This window comes from Athene cunicularia, assembly GCF_003259725.1.
Source record: "Athene cunicularia isolate RWA chromosome 2 unlocalized genomic scaffold, athCun1 chr2_part1, whole genome shotgun sequence".
NCBI classification, from domain to species: domain Eukaryota; kingdom Metazoa; phylum Chordata; class Aves; order Strigiformes; family Strigidae; genus Athene; species Athene cunicularia.
The window spans coordinates 77,037,929-77,055,753 of NW_020799095.1; the positions used below are offsets into that span (position 1 = coordinate 77,037,929).

Here is a 17,825-nt window from a genome sequence, read left to right on the forward strand (position 1 = left end):
CCCCCCCCCCAAGTGATTTCTCAATCATTTAAGTAATTTTTTTTTAATAAAAAATACAGTAAGAATATTTTAGAAATCATATTTTCAGATCAAAACCAGACCTCAGCTCCTTCCAACATCAGCTTTCTCAAATTTTGCTTCCATTTTTGTATAAAACAGAGTTTATAGCTCTCTATAATTAAAAGGGAAAAAAAAACACCAAACAACAAGACAAGCTGTAATTGAGTGCTTCTTGTCTAAATGACTTCACAAGCAGTTAATAATTTTGTACTCTCAGGACTGTTTTGATGTACCACTGATTAGTAGTTGCATTTTTGCCCTCAGATTTTGAGCTTAAAATGTGAAAGTTCAGCTGAACCTAAAAGATTGTGTAATTGTAGAAAACAAGATTAATGATGATCTATAGGCTGATAAAAGGATTAATTTTAATATAAGGCTGCACTGATGAGATAATAAATGGCTATGGATAAATGAATAAGAATATGAAAGCATGCTCTATGGCTGGATATAAAATACTAATAACGGGTTTATTTGTCTGCTTTACTTGTTGGCTAGTTTTTCACACAATTAATTTTTCGGGTCAAAATATTATGGAAGTGAGTGTGTCCTCAGTCTGTCAATTTCCAGAACTACTTTCCCACTGTGCTTAATTTGAAACTGTCTTGTGAAAGAAATGAGCCATTTCTCTCCATAGGAGCACTACACTGGTTCCTTATCCTCAACCCCATGATTACAGGCTGTTCAGGTTTGACTTTCTTCTCCTCTTGTTTTGTGATTACAAGTTGTTTTCACAGCCTGTAGAGTTAGTGATACGTGGTCAGACAAACCCAACTGAAACTTGTTTGCAGATTTCTCCCATTGCTAAATTCAGGAAAAGACACATTGACAATCATTATAGCTAGTAATGGGTAAATCTAAGAATTAGGAATCTAAGGATCAAATTCTTTCCAGGTCACAAAGTAACCAAGTAAGTGGTGTTGCCTGTGAAAACTAAAGTCCCAGATCTGCTTCCACTTTTGGTGTTTAAAAATTTGTTGTTGAGGTTCTCCATTTAGAACAAGAATATAGTTCTTACTTTCTAGAAGCTTACATGAATGGATAACTTCTGCTGCAGAATAGAAATAAAGGTAATTTATGTATGATAACAGATTTGCAGTCATTACAAAGCAGCAGTCTTTAAAATTGAAGAGTTGACAGCCTTTTCATGCTTTTTTGACTACTGGATTATCTTCCAACATTCTTACTCTCAGTTAATAAATACTTGGATAGCTATGATTTCCAGCATTTTTAAAAAGTACATTTTAAGTTAATGATAACTGTTTCAGCAATTTAAAAGATTTTTGTCAGGAATTATAGGGCCTACGTGAAAAACTTTAAGCTGCTCAGTAAGAGTATGTGAAGCTAATTGCAAGCAATTGAGTTATTACAGCAAAGTAAATCATCCCTTATCTGCCTGACTTAATCCGCCTTCTTTTGTGCTTGCATCTGTAATGAATAAAGTCACATGCACAGATCATTAGCATCTCTCAACTGAGTGGTAACTCACTAAGCTGCAGCAACTCACTTCCAATCAGCTGATCATACCCCCCAAAACGGGATTTTGAACAAGCTCCTTTTCCCCACTTATGAAGTACTGGGTGATCAGGTAAGCAAAATCACAGTTCACAGAGAGCTACATTTCTCTCCCTGGTCTTTTCACATTCTAACTAGTACATTCTTAATTTTATAATTAAAGTTGAATTTCCTCTCTTTATAATTAAATGTATATATATAGATTTCAAAGCTGATGTTTACACACTAATTCTAAGTGCTGATTTAGGTGCTGAAAAGATTAATTTTGATTCATGTACAAGTAACGCATCATTTACCTTTAATGATATTTATATATCACCATCTACTTGTCATGTTGTTGCTCAGATTTGGCAGCCATGTCTTTCTTACTGCAGTTGAGGCCTTCACTACGAAGTGGCAATATAGCACCTGCTTAACTGAAATCACTCTTGAGTCAGTTTTGGTAAATCCATGCAGTCATTCACAGGTGGACAATCCCTTTAGCCTTACGGCCTTGATTATTTATGGTCTTGAGTGTTCTGTTTTCATCAGGTCAGTAATATCTTATGCTTCCTTTGTGAAGGCTTTGCAGCAGTCTAAATGACAACACTAAGCACAAAAATAACCGAATCCTTGGCCAGGCACTTCTGGCTTATCAGATTTTAGCGGGTTCTGGTGTTGTCCCAGCTCCTCATTCCCCTCCTTCTGGAGGTTCTCACCCCCCAGTGGAACTGCTAGAACAAGAGGCATGTTATGCTGTGCCAGATCATAATGCCCCATACAAAACCACAGATATGGGAGGATTTGCAATAAAATTCCTGGCTATGAACTGGAGTAAATGAGCCCTGAACACCTATCTCCTACACAGTAACTTTCCGGCAAAACAGTGATTTTTTGATAGAAGGATGGGACACACTCTTGATAACCATAGTGCATAAACAACTTAATTGGCTTCTTTTATTAGATGGACCCCCTCCCCCTGTCCAGGGTTCTTTAAAGCCAATATAAAGACTTTGAGGACCTGGACTATTATTTATCAGTGTTTACAACTGGCAATTAAGTATCTTTGACTCCTAATTAGTGTCAAGTCCCTAACGATTACATGACTGACAAAACTGCTCAAGTGTGACACTTAGAATCAGTGGTGTACACAAATGCAGAAAAGCACATAACTGCATGGATGTGGTAATAGTCATGAAAGTAAAGTTTGTTACCTAAAAAAAACCTAAGTCAGCAAAAACCTTTGTGCTATGTTCTTGTGTGCAGTTGAATATGTGATCCTTCAGAGCACATTACACAGCTCGTACAATTTGTGAGATGTTTCATAGACCATGGGTAGTGTAAAAGGGAAGGAGGAATGAGAGGATGAATTCTCTGTTTAAACCATGCAGTTTTAGAGGCATTGTGTGTTTCCTGACTGTTAACAATGCATTCAATATCTTCAGTGTCCCAAGAGTAAAAGTAACAGGGTCATTTACCAGAGGCTGATGTCATTGTGGGCAAAATGTAGAAGGTATTGTTCCTCAAAAGAAAATCTATGGTTAACTTAGTAAGAGAAGCCTAGACTTCAAAGTAAATCCATATTCAGAAAGGAACTCAGTGACCAGAGAGAATATTAATTCCCCTTGTGGACATGAAACACATCCCTGGAAGTGAGGTGAGTGTCCAGTAAAAACAAACCTGCAGTCTCCAGTTTCAGCCTATTCAAGACAACCGAATTCTAATTACTTAATGGACATGCCAGCAAGTGCCAGAAGAGACATCTGTAACCAAAATTCAAATCCATTTCACTGAAACACATTTTAAGTATACTTTATTCTTAGTTTGAAAACTGACCATAAATTTTACAAGTCAGTTCTCTGACTGGTTTTGAGGTGTTTTCAAATATTAAGAACATACAAGCACTGATTTTTATTTTTTTTTTTGCATTTTAGAGTTCGAATTACCATGGTGGCTATAGCATGGGCCTCATTCCTGGTGTAGCAGTCTGGGAAGGACAGCATGGTTGCAGTCCCCTGGTCTTGACTTGCAATTTGCTAAGGGGTTTAAAGCTGTCAGATTTCAAATCTGCTGCCTAGCTTAGCAGGAAGCTAATATCCAAAGCATTACAGTTACAGCGTTACTGTTGTCCTGCTGCCTGGAAGCTTTAATAATGAACCATGATCCCATTATACAGAGGCCTGCAAACAGGCAGTCCAAAATGGCTTGTCCTCTAGAGAGCTCATAATCTGACTGTGCAAGTGTTGAATGGGTGTGGAGATTCAAGTAAGGGCCCTGTGTTAGTAGGCTGCTCTGTACACAGGGTGTAGAAGTGGGCTTCTCTAGTAGTAGCAGTGGGATCACGCTAGGGATGCTTGGGGGATTGGTGCAGATTGAGCTGTCATCAGGCAGACTTGCTGCTGTGGATTTACTGTGGGTTTACTACTTTTCATTTCTCTACAAGCACATATATAAGTTCTTGATGTATTCAGTTATTTAAAAAGAAAAAGAAAATTACAAATCTTGACAAATGTGTTCTGTTTTGTATCACATAATAATTTTATTTGCTAAGTGCATTTGAGTAGGGTGTTTAATTGTAACATAGGTCCATAAAGGAATTAGGATTGGAAGAATCTGAAATAACTATTATGCCTCTCTCTTTTTTTTTTTAAAAAAAAATCTCTATCGGAATAAAGAAGTTTTTTTTTTTCCTTAGATGTTTCTAGTTTCATTTTGAATATGAATTAATTCCAAGTACCATGCTTTAAAATGAATGATTACGCTATTAGGTATTGTCATGCATATGAAATAAGTGTTTATCACTAAACATGAGCATCCGAGCAACTGTACTTAAGAATAAAAACTGCACTTCTTCAATGCAGCCAGGCCATTCTGCTTGCTGAGGTGGAGCTCAAGGTACTCCAACTAACCCTGTACCCTATCAGATATTCAGTTAAGCTAGTCACAATTAAGTGGCTTAATTTTTGTAACAATTTCCTTCACAAAAAGTTTGACTAGTTTGACATAAAATGTAGCTTTTGAGTAGAGAGTTACACAAATGGCTGGTAGAGAAAAAGTAAGAGGAAAGTGGTGTCTTACTCCAAAATTTGATGGTTTTATGAAGAGATGTTGAAAGTAGGAACTTTGCTTATCTAAATAAAATGAATGATGTTGAATATAGGAAGGATTTGAGTCCTGAACTGCCCCAGTCTGATGACCTACCCAATAGGCCCTGAACTCCTCCAGGAAAAATGGTTCTGAGTCCAGCCTTTAATTGTTTATAAGTTCCGCTTTATGTAAATGGAAGTTTTTCTAATTATTTGGTTTAAAATATCCAAAGTTGAAAGAAAAGGTTGTGTTTACTTGTATTTGCAGCCAAAAAAGAAACCACTTCAGAAGAAACCTGTTCCTTTTACATAGGGTAAACCCTCTATCCATCAACATATTTTTAAAAGCCCGTTATGAACACAACCTACTTACACTTACTTTACAACACTATGGGATTGCATCTGCACTCAGCAATAGTCTCTAAAGTCCTGGTTCTGCTGGAATCAATAAAATTACTGCTGTTGATGTCAACTGAAGATAAAATACTGCCTATAAACTAGGATATAGATGTGCTTTTGCATGATTAAAATACAATGGGGATCTTAGAAATATTTTTGGGGTTTGTTTTTTAAGTATAACTATGAAATTTACAATGTAGAAGATGTTTTGCTTAATGACCTGGACTTAATTGGATTTAGGTTGCCTTTCAAGTCATGTTTTTGAAATAGTATTGTAATATAAAAATGAAAATAAAATAGGGTAATATAGGTATTTGGTTGAAGAACCTGGCTTTTTAAACTGTGGAAATAAATAGAAACCTGATCAGGGACTTACTTGTCTTTGTTTGTTTTAGTTTGAAAATATTTTTCTAAATGAATAAGAACTTACATTTTTGTACTGAAAATAAATGAACCATTTACTTTTTCAAGTTCAGTTAGTGATTTTCCTGAATGTGTTTTTTAACCACTGAAAGATAAATGTTACCTATCTTTTGGTTCTTGAAGAAGGAGGGAGTACATTATGTTTTGATGTGTAAACAAGGACCCCTATAAATGGGAACTGATTTTTTTCTCGAGTTTTATTACAGTTACATTCATATTGGCCTTTGTTTTAATTGCATGTGAGAGCTATCCTTTCCTTTAACTTCACATTGCTGTAACAAACTCAGAGCTTGGGAGATGACTGAGAGACTCAGATTCTTTTATATTACAGGCCTGTCTTGTCCCAGGTGACATACTATATACCATTCAATTTATGAATCAGTGACATTCTTTTCTACTGGTGTCTTAATATCTGAAAAATTAAATATTTTGGGCCAGCCACACTGAATTTTGGCATGATGAACAAAACCCAAAAACTTCAAGTACTTTTTAATCAATTCCAAAATGTAGTGATTCCAAAAGAATATTTGAGAACTAAATGCAATATATCAAAAGCAAATCATAAAAAATAACTGTTGGGCTGAAAATATTTAAATGGACTGTTGATTTAGATGCCTTGTAAAGATAGTCTCTTACAGTAGCAGATGAGAAAGAAGCACACAGATGAGAACAAAAGATGTGTATTCAACATAGACATACTATATACATCAAAGAAACAAGAGTTTGTTAAGAGAAATCCCTCCATAATATAAACATGTAATATAAATGGGAATAGAAATCTCTATCTGAATTCTGGTTTTTATAAAATAATGTAGTTCAAATGTAGATAAGATTTTAGACTGGTTTCCTAAGGAGGTATCAAACTATCATGCTGTTAATTAAAATCAAACTTAAACTAGAAGCACAGGAATTTGACTAAAGTGGCTATGCAGAGGGGAAAAAAAAAAAAAAGTCTGTTTCATGTCCTCCATGAGAAAACACTAGAATTTTTTTCTGCATTATTTAGCAACAGTCTCCTACACTTTGAAATATGTTTTGGAAGCAACATTTTAGTTGTCCATTTCTAAAATAATACAAACAAATCACTCTAAGTAAACGTTGGTACAAACGTGGCATTAATTTTCTTTTTTTCATTATACACAAATATCAGGAAATATTATTTAAAGAGAAGCAAGGTAACTGATTAATAGCATAATCAATTTTTATGTTATAGCATTCCGAATTATGTTTTTAATTTATTATGTCTTTTCTCATATTACAACCAGTATGCTTTGTGATAATTAATAATCTTAATTTATCATTTTCATAGACGTGTATTTGATGATATATGTATTTATTTGTGTATTTTGTTTAAAATTCCAACTAACTGTTGAGCTGTCCCCTGAAATTGTCTTTAAAGGTCTTATTGCATCTTTACCAGTTGTAGCTAGGCATAGATTTAATAATCTCAACTGACTAAGTCCACTAAATTAGTTTACTAAAAAACACAATATGGTGAATTAGGTCACAAGTGTTAGGACAGCTTGCAAACAGAACTTTGAATATGTGGTTAAGTTTGAACTATTGCAATGGTATTTTTGGAGTCTGCCAGTGGCCTCAAATAATTATTGTTCCGAGTCCACAAGTGTACCATAAAAACACCCATCATATCAGCCCCTGAAGTTTTCCACTGTGGGAATCTGGAGACTCCTCCCAGGAGAGCTCAACCCCATCTCTTCCTTCAGTTCATGTGCAGCACATGAGGTGGAGATTGGCTGCCACTGTCTTGGTTCCTCTCAACAGCTCTATTGAAGCAGAATGCTTCACTGCTTTTCTACTTCTTTCTTACCACTGTTTTGCTGAGGTAAGACCTTGGTGTTTCATCTGAAATTTTTATTCTGCTATGTGGTTGCTTTATTATTGTATCCATGACTCTAGCTGGTCAAATTGCTTTGGAGTAGGCCATATTCCTGAAATCCCACTTGATGCATTGTTCAAGCATTGGACAGGTGAGAAGAGTAGGATAATTCAAGCAGAGGCAAGAGTTTCCATATCCCAGTCCCTGAAAAATCCTTCCAATCAGACTATGTGTTCAGGCTCGCAGCACTAAATATACCCATGTGTGATCTGAACTGCACCTTTTCTCTCCTCTCCTTTACCTACTTCCTAATCTGACACCATTCAAAGCAAGATCATTGTTTTGCTTATACCAGAGTTTTGTAACATCAGATCACATCAATGCTTTTATCAAGGACGGTGTGATTTTCAGTTCCTCTGTGACAGGCACAGTAGTTGGTAGAGCAGTGCAGCACCCTCTGTGAGAGAAGCCAGCAGTCTCTGCCAGGTCATTATTAGTGCCAGAACTTCATGGAGTCATCCATTGTTAGGATATTGCTCTGAATTTTCTCAAAGAGAGATTATTTACTGCTGTAATCTATATGTACTTTTGTTTCCCCTGCCATTCTGAGCCTTTCATGGGTGTTGTCTAGTGCTTAAATAGGCAGGCATGACAGCAGACAAACTTTCTTATAAGCTATGCACCAAACAAGAAGAAAGGAAAAACGAACAAATGGTCTCTACAGATACTCAAAGAACACATTTCTTTCCTGGCTCATGTACCAATATAGGAGTATACCCTGTGTTAGGGTGTATAAAGGGACTACACATCCTGAAGCACACTGATTACTGGTAGTCTGGCTTTCTAGAAATGAGAGAGCTGAGATGTTCATCTCAGATGTGTGTTAACAATGCAGCATTCAATACTTTGCCACTAAATTATTTTACTTCATTGCCCGCTTTTATTTGACAAAGGGTTTGTTTCACTTCTTACACATTCTACTTTACATGACCATCACCTGTCTGTGTCATATCCAGTAACAAAAGGCCTCACATTTCTGGCAGCTTTTATTTTTGATTGAAAAATATCCATATGAAAATCAACAGCAGATGAGGAACTTAAACTTTTAGACCATTGTGAATATTGAAATGAACAGTGTGGTAGCTACTGTACCGATTTAATTATTCCTACTTATATGCTACAAGAAAAAAGCTTGTGTTTCAAGATGTTTGAAAGTGATACAACACTTCTCCCAGACTGTCACTGAATTTTTCTGAGATGTTTGCCTTTGCAACAGAAAATACTTTGATTTGGAAAACTGAAATACTGTCAAATGGTAAATGGATTAAAAGCTGACACTGAAAAATGTGGTGTTAATGGACAGATATAAATGACTTGGATGTGTCTAGCAGAGTCTGCCTGGAATCAGTTCTTGGGTCAATAGCACTTAACATTTTTATCAACAGTCTAGACAGTGATATAAGACATCTTCAGTAAAGCTTGACCAAGACAGATTTGTTGAGGTAGTAAATAACGCTAGATAATTTCAGAAGCTAATAAAACATATTTTAATATTGCCAAACACCAGCCTCTTGTGTGGGATAGGAAGCTATGAGTTGTAAAGCTGTGATTTAGAGAAAAGACAGGTTATCAAAGGTAATTGGGACTACTTAAGGCCCTTGTGCAGGACTGTGGAAGGAAAAAGCACTAATGCAATAATGTATGTATTAAAGTCAGACTTGCAAGTTGAACAGGGTCATGATTGCCTCTTCATGCTGTATTGGTAAGACTGCTTCTAGAGTGCCTAGTCAAATTTTGGTGTCTAGTCTTAAGGAAAATAAGGAAATAGGACAAAAGGCAGACATAGGGATGCACTGTAGGACCTGGAGATCAGCTTTTAAATCCTGTGTCAGATTTTAAATCCTATGTAGCTTTAAGAAGTTCATCTTAGTTTATCATTATGGATGTGTACTTGGGCATGAAAAATTTGTTCGTAGGTATGGGACAAGAAGCACTTTCAGTATCATTGATAAAGGCACAGCAAAATTCAGTGACTGGAAAATTAAACTAAGGGGAAAATACAGCCTTGAAGTAACTTGCAATTTGTTAGCTTTGAGGATTACTAAATAGTGGAACAGCTGATGCAGGGAGGTGATAGACACATCAGTGCTAAACATCTTTAAAAAAACAGAGGGAAGGACAGAGTGCTCTTGCTAAAAGATGCACTGTAACCCAGCCGCTGGAGTAGACAGCTCACTGGGGTGAACAGCCACTTGGGATAGCAAGCAGGGTGGTTCTGGCTGTTGCTGGGATCTGTTAATTTTATGTTTTCCTTTTTACAGTTCGTGTGCTGTGAGGAGAATGTTTGTACATGTTCTGTCCTCAGTCTAAAACATACATGATTTAAACAGTTGCCTAGAGGCATCATAACTTCCCCTGCAGTACACAGGACCAGAATTTGCTTGTTCTTTGCTGTCTTCTGATCCAGAAACTAGTCAAGGCTGAAACTCAGATCCCAGAAAGGCTGATCCTGCGCTCTGTGCTCTAAAGGGATTCTCTTTCATAGATGGTCCCTGAGCATGACTCATGGTCACTGTTGTAGTGATCACCAGGTTTTAAGGTGGGAAGAGACTTTGCTCAGCCTTGAGGAGTGAACAGGAGTAGTCCAGCTGAATTCTTTGGGCTAAGAACTCTTACTTGTCTGAATACCACAAAATTATGAAACCAGGAAGTTTGTCACAAGTCCACCCAACCTCAGAATGTGAGAGTCTTGAAGATCACATTGGGTTCTCCAGTGCCTTCTTGTGTTAGTGAGGCAGGGCGTTCTGGAGATTTATTTTTTTTTCCAATTCTAATAGATAGAAAAATTAGAAAAACTTTCAGACAAAGAAGCTTCTTTTAGATCTAAAATAACAACACAGTCTTTAAACCAAAATATAGGTTGAAAGCAATTGTTCTCAGACTAATTGCATATGATAATAAATTAGACCAGCTGAGAGAAGAGGTAGTGGACTGAGGCAACTATGAGATTAAAAGACTGTTATCACCATGGGAAAGAGAGGAACAGGTAATCTATTGCTTGTTGGGACATGGTGGTATCAGCTGGGGTAGGGGTTATGGAAGAAGGAGGTTGTACTATGTGATAAAAACATTATTTATATTTCTAGATATATATTTTTTAGTATTTAGTGGAATTGCAAACTTTAGTAGGCTTGTTTTCAGAAGGTACCCTCTGCTGAGTATCTCTCTAAGAGATCAGAGGTAGAGAGATCATTTAAAAATTATCCCACTGATCCTTATTTCTTTTTGTCTCTAATAATTTGTCAGCGTGGATTCTTTCTGATATTTAATGGTTGCTTAATTTCATCCATATAGTTTACAAAGCCTTTGCATTGGATGAAGCATATTGTACTTTGGAAAATGAATGAGCAGGACCCACAGATCTTGATCATACTTGTCAGACAACATATGGTGGGGCTTGAGAATATTGGCAATTCTGCATTTTTTTCTTAGGTATGGTCGGTAGCTTTTGGTGTGTATCAGTCCACAGGGAATTTGCTTCTGATGATAGGTTTAGCGATGCTGGAGCTATGGGTAACATGCACATCAGGGAGCCAGATTCTGTAAAACGTGTTTTTTTCCATTGTCCCCTTGTAATACATAAGCAATATACAAAATGGACAGTGATTCACTTATTCATATGCCATTAGATTTTGCCAAGGAATTATTTGCTGGTTTGTGTCTTGTACTTGCAGTTTATCAAAATTCCTCTTAATTAAAAGCTTTAACATATTTAGGTACACCTTATTCGGGACTATTAATTTATAAAGGATGTGCTTTATCATGGTACTTACAGTGTTCCGCTTACTGTTTTTATGGTTGTAATAGATCTAATTTGTACTGGTATATTATTACTTTTAGCAGTGTGATACTGTGCTCGCCTAGAAGCAGAAAAACACATTCAGTTTGACATTGAAATTAAAAGTTTCTTGATAATCACTGCTGTTGGAAATGCTGGGAAAAAAATATCAGAGGCTTTTTTACTGGTTGGCTTTTTGTCTGTTTTGAGGGTTTTTTAAAGTCAGACTTAATTATTGCATTCAGTATGACCATTTTCTTTCAGGAATATCAGCCTTGTAACACCAATGCCTGTCCTGAGTTAAAAAAGACAACTCCTTGGACACCTTGGACCCCAGTCAATATTTCAGACAACGGTGGCCACTATGAACAACGTTTCCGGTACACCTGCAAAGCACGTTTACCTGACCCAAATTTGCTCGAGGTGGGAAGGCAGAGGATTGAAATGCGTTATTGTTCCAGTGATGGCACCAGTGGATGCTTGACAGATGGTAAGCAAAGCTAGAGTGGCTACATGATGGCTCCTGCTAGCGAGGTGTCTGCAGTTACATTTTCAGCACAGAGTTGGAAGGTTTTGCTTCCTGGTGTTTTGTGTAACAGAACTGATAATGAAAAGAGTGATCACAATGAGGAATCTCACTTGTATTTCTTCTGGACGTAGCTTCATCATTCAGACTAATCAAGTGTCCTTTACCAACGATTATGAGATCTGCCAGGTTATTTTAATATTCTTTACAATAATCTGCAAGCCATGACAGAGCAGCCCAGTTCTTGGGGGATTCTGTCACTTCCTTATAATCTCTAGGGTTTTTACTGGGGGAGAATTTGTGCACCATCAATGTATTTGATAAATATTTAGATAGAGTATGTAGTATTGATGCCAAGAACTTTTTGCTTGGTAATTCTAAAGAAACAACTATAAGATTCATGCAGGTGTTTAACTAAATAAGGAGTTTATGAACTGCATAATCTCTATTATAAAAGTTTATGTTATGCAATTACTAGCAGTTTAAGGTTCTGTTTATTTCTGAGGTGGAAAACTTAACTCAAAAATCTTTTCGACTTCAGATGTCTTTAAATTGGAATTATTTTACTTCAGGATTTTATTCTTCCCCTATCATTAATACATATGTTTCAATAAATGTTATGTGTGTGTATATATATATATATATATAAAAACCCCAAACCTTAGTAGAACTTCTGACAGTCATTCTAATTTTATTAATACATTTCATCAATTATCCAGTGATATATCAGTGTTTCTTTTTAAGCATTGTATTTTAGTTATATAATCTAAGGGAATACTGATTTTTAATTATTATATTTTAGTATTTATAGGCCTGCTTTCCACTTATGTAGCCTGTTGTATCTTCACAATGTGAAGATTAGCTGAAAAAATTCATAACTAAAGGTATTTGACTTATCTAAGACCAGAAAGAGAGAATGGTTTCTGAGTCTTGGGGCTTTCTAAATCTCAATATTTTTTTCAGACAGACCAACTATTGTGTTAAGCATTTCCTGCCTGTATTGGTTTTACATGGCATGGTTTTGGTAGTGGGGCAGGGGGAAGCTGCAGGAGTGGCTTCTGTGAGAAGATGCTAGAAGCTTCCCCCATGTCTGTCATCCGGTGTAAAACCTTCATTGATTCACTTGACATTTTTGCCTCTGTGGTGGGGACAGGGTGTTGGTAATTTTTTAAAGAAATATATAGTAGTAAACTGCATGAAATAGTAAAAGAAAACCCGTGGTACTCCAGATGACACATAGTTGCATACTCTATGTTGTTCCTTTTTCAGGTAGTCTAAAATCTCCAGTGTTGGTATTTTAGGTCTGTATAGGAAGGCAGATTATGGCATGGAGCAAACTGTGTAACAAGTGTTCCTGCTGTTCTCTGTTTTTCTTCCAAGTTAAGTTTCAAACTAGCATTTAGCAAAGATTTTGCTCTGCTGTCATTGGTGCATGACCTACCTTTCTTGTCCTAAATGAGACTTTTGGGTCTTGTTTATGGAGACACCATTCTCAGCTCAGAAATCATGGTCCTAAATCCTTTACTGAAGTTGGATGCATAAGCTGACTTTTTGTTACAGAACATAGTCAGAAGTAACAGCACCTATGTTTTGTTAAATAAAGCATTCAGGCACAGGGGAAGAGACAAGGGTATGGATTCAGGTGCATTCTTTGTCTTATAAGCTTGAAGATTTTTCTTTTACTTCTGAACATCCAATTCCTGAATTTGCTGGTGTTATATCTTATTTGTTCCATCATGCTGAAGCTGCTGCTTTGCTTAATTTTGAAGTAATTAATCATTGGACCTATGTGGGAGTGATCCTGTTGCATAGTAATTGAAATGTTCATCTGGGAGAAGGATTTTTGCTGACTAATCCCAAAACTACTGAATATTTAAATACTTTATATTGAGTAGTTGAGAGGGAAGAAACTATTATACATCTGTCCATTTTCCTAGTGAGTGCCCTCATAACTTCATCATTAATTCATGCTCATTCTTTGACTCTTTGGCCAGTGATTCTTTAATTATTCTGTAATGAAAGATCAAATCTAGTCAGTGTTACAAAAGGCTGCATTAATGCTTCTGGTGAAAAAGAGTTTTTCTTATGTCTCCTTTAGCGACATTTTATTTTGAGCCTGTTTGCTTAGGCTTTTTCTGATTATGGATGTCAAAACAGTATGGAGTGGAACATTTGCCAGGGGGGGTAATGTTTTGGTTTCTTCATGGGATGAAACTTACTGACTGCCTCTAAACTGCAGAATTCAGGAGCACTTCTATGCTCTCAGGTTTGGATTTGGGTCAACACACCATCCCTCTATTGCTTCTTGATTTCACGGGAAGAAAATACATGAATAAGAGTCATGTAGCGTACTGTAGCTCTTGGAACAGAAGGGTCTCATGAGGATGGGAAACCATTAATTTTGGCAGGCACCTTCACAATTTCTGGCTAGATAGTGAGGAAACATCATAACTTACTTCCACCTGACCAGAGCCTGGATATTGTGAAAGATTCTTTTCATTATCTCCATGTTGAACTGTAGCAATTTGCTGGATTTCATAGAAAGATTAATACTGGTACAGCATGCTTGGCATACCTCATTACCAAAGATGTGTTCTGCAAAGATCAGTTCTCTGTTCTTTGCAGAAGAGAGCCATTTGTTAGAAATTTTCTCATTGCCTATTATTTCCCACCGTGCAACTATATTCATGCCATGTTAACCAGAATCATGTTTCACTGTCAGACACTAGGAAAGCAGACTTTCTTTGCAGTCTGAGCTTTTTCTTGACAGAAATCCAGTAGAGTCCTCTCAGTGTGGTAAGATTTCTATCTCAATCAACCAAGCAGGAGCATTTGCACACTGTAATCATGCTTTTCTGATTTGAAGTTCGATTAAGAGGAAAGAAAAATTTTATTCTCTACTTCTAGGTTTTCATAGAGTGTTGAAATAGTAAAAGGATGGCTATTTCAAGTAAACTGAGAGAGATTTTGTATGTTGTTGCACATCTTAATACAAATGTCTGTACAGTCCAGCATTAAAAGTCTAGAAATTGCATTTACCATAGGCTTTAATGTGTGTACTTATGAAATATATTAAATACCTACATTAAACATACAGATTCTCTGCAGGATTATCTGATATATAAGGACTATGAATTGTATTGAAAACATAAGTGTTTAATCCAGGGAACAAAATTTCAGAAGCTATGAGTTTACCTGCTTTTTCCAGACTGAATTTCTCTCACCTGACTCTAGACTCCATTGTAGTCTACAAAGACAGCTAGCACCCCTGAGGAATGAGGAATGCATCTGAAGATAAGCATCTGATATAATGGGCACAAATCACCCTCTAGAGGTATCACTTTCTTTCCATGGTGTATACTAAGGAAACAGCAGTGATGAGCTTAGACAAGACATTTGAATTTGACATGGCCAAAGTTAGGTGGGGTTATCTCCCAAAATGCTTTCAGAAAACAGTTAAACAATGACAACACTTCTAATTTCAGTCAAATAGTTCAAAGGAGTCTTTTATTTGCTTTTTTTCTTTTTAAATTTTGTTTTGGAGGGTGGGGGAGGTGAGAAGGGAGAATAAAATCTGAAGAAGAGTCACAAATTCCTTAAATGATAAAAAGGCACATGGAAATCTGAATTTAGATTCCCTGTAGTCACAGCTTTCTCTGTGCCAAACTTAAAACAATAGTTATTTTTGAAGACAGGATGTAATTTTGTCTGAAATACTGTTTTAGTGGCCACAATCTCTTGTGAAGAGATTGATTAGATTCTAGCGTTACCCACAGAAAATCTATAGTACATTCAGAATTTCAGTACAGAGTGATAATCAGTTATGTCCTGTAGTCAGGAGGGGTACATGTTGAGATATTATCTCTTATACTGTCTTATTGAAGTTAAACTATGGTATTCTGAGGTAAGAACAAAAAGAATTGTGGAAGTTAGAACTGAACTGATGACAAGTTCAAGTCTGATTGACAAAGAACTCTTCAGTGGAACTTTGCAATTAAATATTTAAACACAGAACAGCTAGGTACAAGAAAAAAGTTCTGGTGGTAACATGACATGCTCCATCTGCACAGTGTCTGGGTTTTTTAAAATATGTTATATTTGTATTTTACCACTTAAATTTTACTAAATAGTTTTTGATATTTATAAGGTTTTAATAAGTTACAGGTATATAGGCCTGAAGGTATATAAGTTTTATGCTTGAATGATATTGTTAAATACTTGCAAAAGATCTTCAGAAAGTGACCATACTGAAACAGTGTTTGCTTATCCTTGTTATCTCCTGCACTTTAAACAGTGTTTCATGCTGTCATTTAAACAGTGTTTCATGCTGTCAGGCTAGACTAGAGAATTATTCTAAATATATGTGCTTTATTAGATCCTTCCTTTTAAGGAAAATTAATTGAACTTGGCTGGTAACATTGCAGTTTTCAAGAAGAAGCAGGCCAATCAAAGTCTCATTACAGGCTTTTGGAAAGGCAGAATTTTTTTTTTCTCCTGTACTAGTCAGTGCATGTGACTTTCATGTTAACATGTCTCTGAACAGCATTAATTTCTTGTAGAGTTATAAGACTATTACAGTTCAAACAAAAACTTTTTAAAAATATATTGAGAACATGTCAAGTCATCTTGGTTTAGATCAGAATTATGCAACTTAATCAGACAATTTTTTTTTCTGTTATATGTGCTTGCTAAGTATAATGGAATAAGTAAGTCAGCAGTGAAGCAGTGCTAATTTTTCTGTAATTTTACCCATATGATCAAAGCATAAGCACTTAAAATGAGAGAACAATTTCTATTTAGATGTCAGTTCATATCTTCTGTCTTCCCTGGTCTTAGGAGTTGATAGTTATTTTGTCCACAAAATCCCTGTGATTGCTTCTACTTAAGTTTTTGCAGTACTTGTTATTACTTGTGGAAATTTTTGCTTAGGGAAGCACAGCTGCTCATTTAACATTGTACCAGGATTAAGTAGTTAAATTCCCTTTTCTAGCCTCAGTGTGCAGCAGTTTATTAATCGAGTGTGACTTCTAAACAACTGAAAATAAGCCTGTTGGTAAATTGCAAGCAGACTTCGTACATTCTAGTTATTCACAGGGCTTTAAGTCAGTCATAGGCTTTCTGAGAAATATTTAGTTTAAAACATTTGAATGATGAACCTGTCATAAAGGCCAGATCTGAATTTGATTCACAGCTGTTCTCTCTGTCTTGGGATAACTATTCATTAGTTCACTGATGATGCTGTGACTGATCAGTCTTTTTGCAGTTTTCACAACGATTTCTGTAGATAGGCTTTTAAAAAGGAGAGCTTAGGTGTTGTTTCAACAACTAGACTTTTTCTGTTACCAAGCCAAGGGCATTGGACCTTGCATTCTGTTTTAGCCAGATATTTTCATCTTGGGTGCAATAAACTGAGAAATACAGGAAGCTTAATGTTGTCTTCTGTTGGGTGGTTTCTGGTTTCTGCTCTTGGAGGTGGCTGTGAAGCAATCAGAAAGTGAACCAAATTGCAAACAGAGGTGGCAAGCACGAAAACCACAGTTTAATGAGAAAAGTAGGAGTTTTCATAGTTTCATGCCACTTGATCTGAAAGATTACAATGCTCTTTATACCTTCACCTGTCAAATTTTATGTAAAATGTGATAGAGATAGGACTCAGTTCTTTCTGAATAAGTTTTTCTTGAAGAAATTCTACAGGACCCAGTGATTCTTATTCTCCATCCATTTTCCATAGTTTAAGAGATAACTACACATCAGTTAGCCAAACAAAGAAAGGCGTGGTTGGACTTTCCATTTGCAGCAGAGTCTTTGCATGGACAGTTATAAGAGCTCTTCAGACATGCAATAATTAGACCACGAGTCTTCTTTTTTATATGTAAATTTATGTGTGTATACATGTGTGTGAGTATAATACATGCATACGTATGGTACGTATTTGTGTGTATATATGTATATGTGCACATGAATTACTGGATTGTCCTCATGCTAATATTATGCTAGGCAAATTCACCTTCAAGATTCATACCCCATATGGGCTTTTTTAAATAGCATGTGAAAGTATCAATATACGAATATTAAAATCTTGTTAGGGTAGTGCATTTATTAAATAATGGTTATATAGGATATTGAATAACTTTCTTTTACAAGAGACTGTATGATCTGAGTTTT

General features: G+C 36.1%; 1 protein-coding gene across 3 annotated transcripts in view; it reads left to right on the forward strand.

Annotated features, from left to right (window-relative positions):
• Positions 1–17,825, forward strand: part of SEMA5A (semaphorin 5A) — a 341,520-nt gene that overhangs the window by 291,115 nt on the left and 32,580 nt on the right. For all 3 annotated transcript variants that reach the window (XM_026842316.1, XM_026842312.1, XM_026842315.1), the window contains exon 17: positions 11,399–11,624. In XM_026842316.1, coding sequence (XP_026698117.1) covers positions 11,399–11,624 — 226 coding nt within the window. The remainder of the gene's footprint in view (positions 1–11,398; positions 11,625–17,825) is intronic.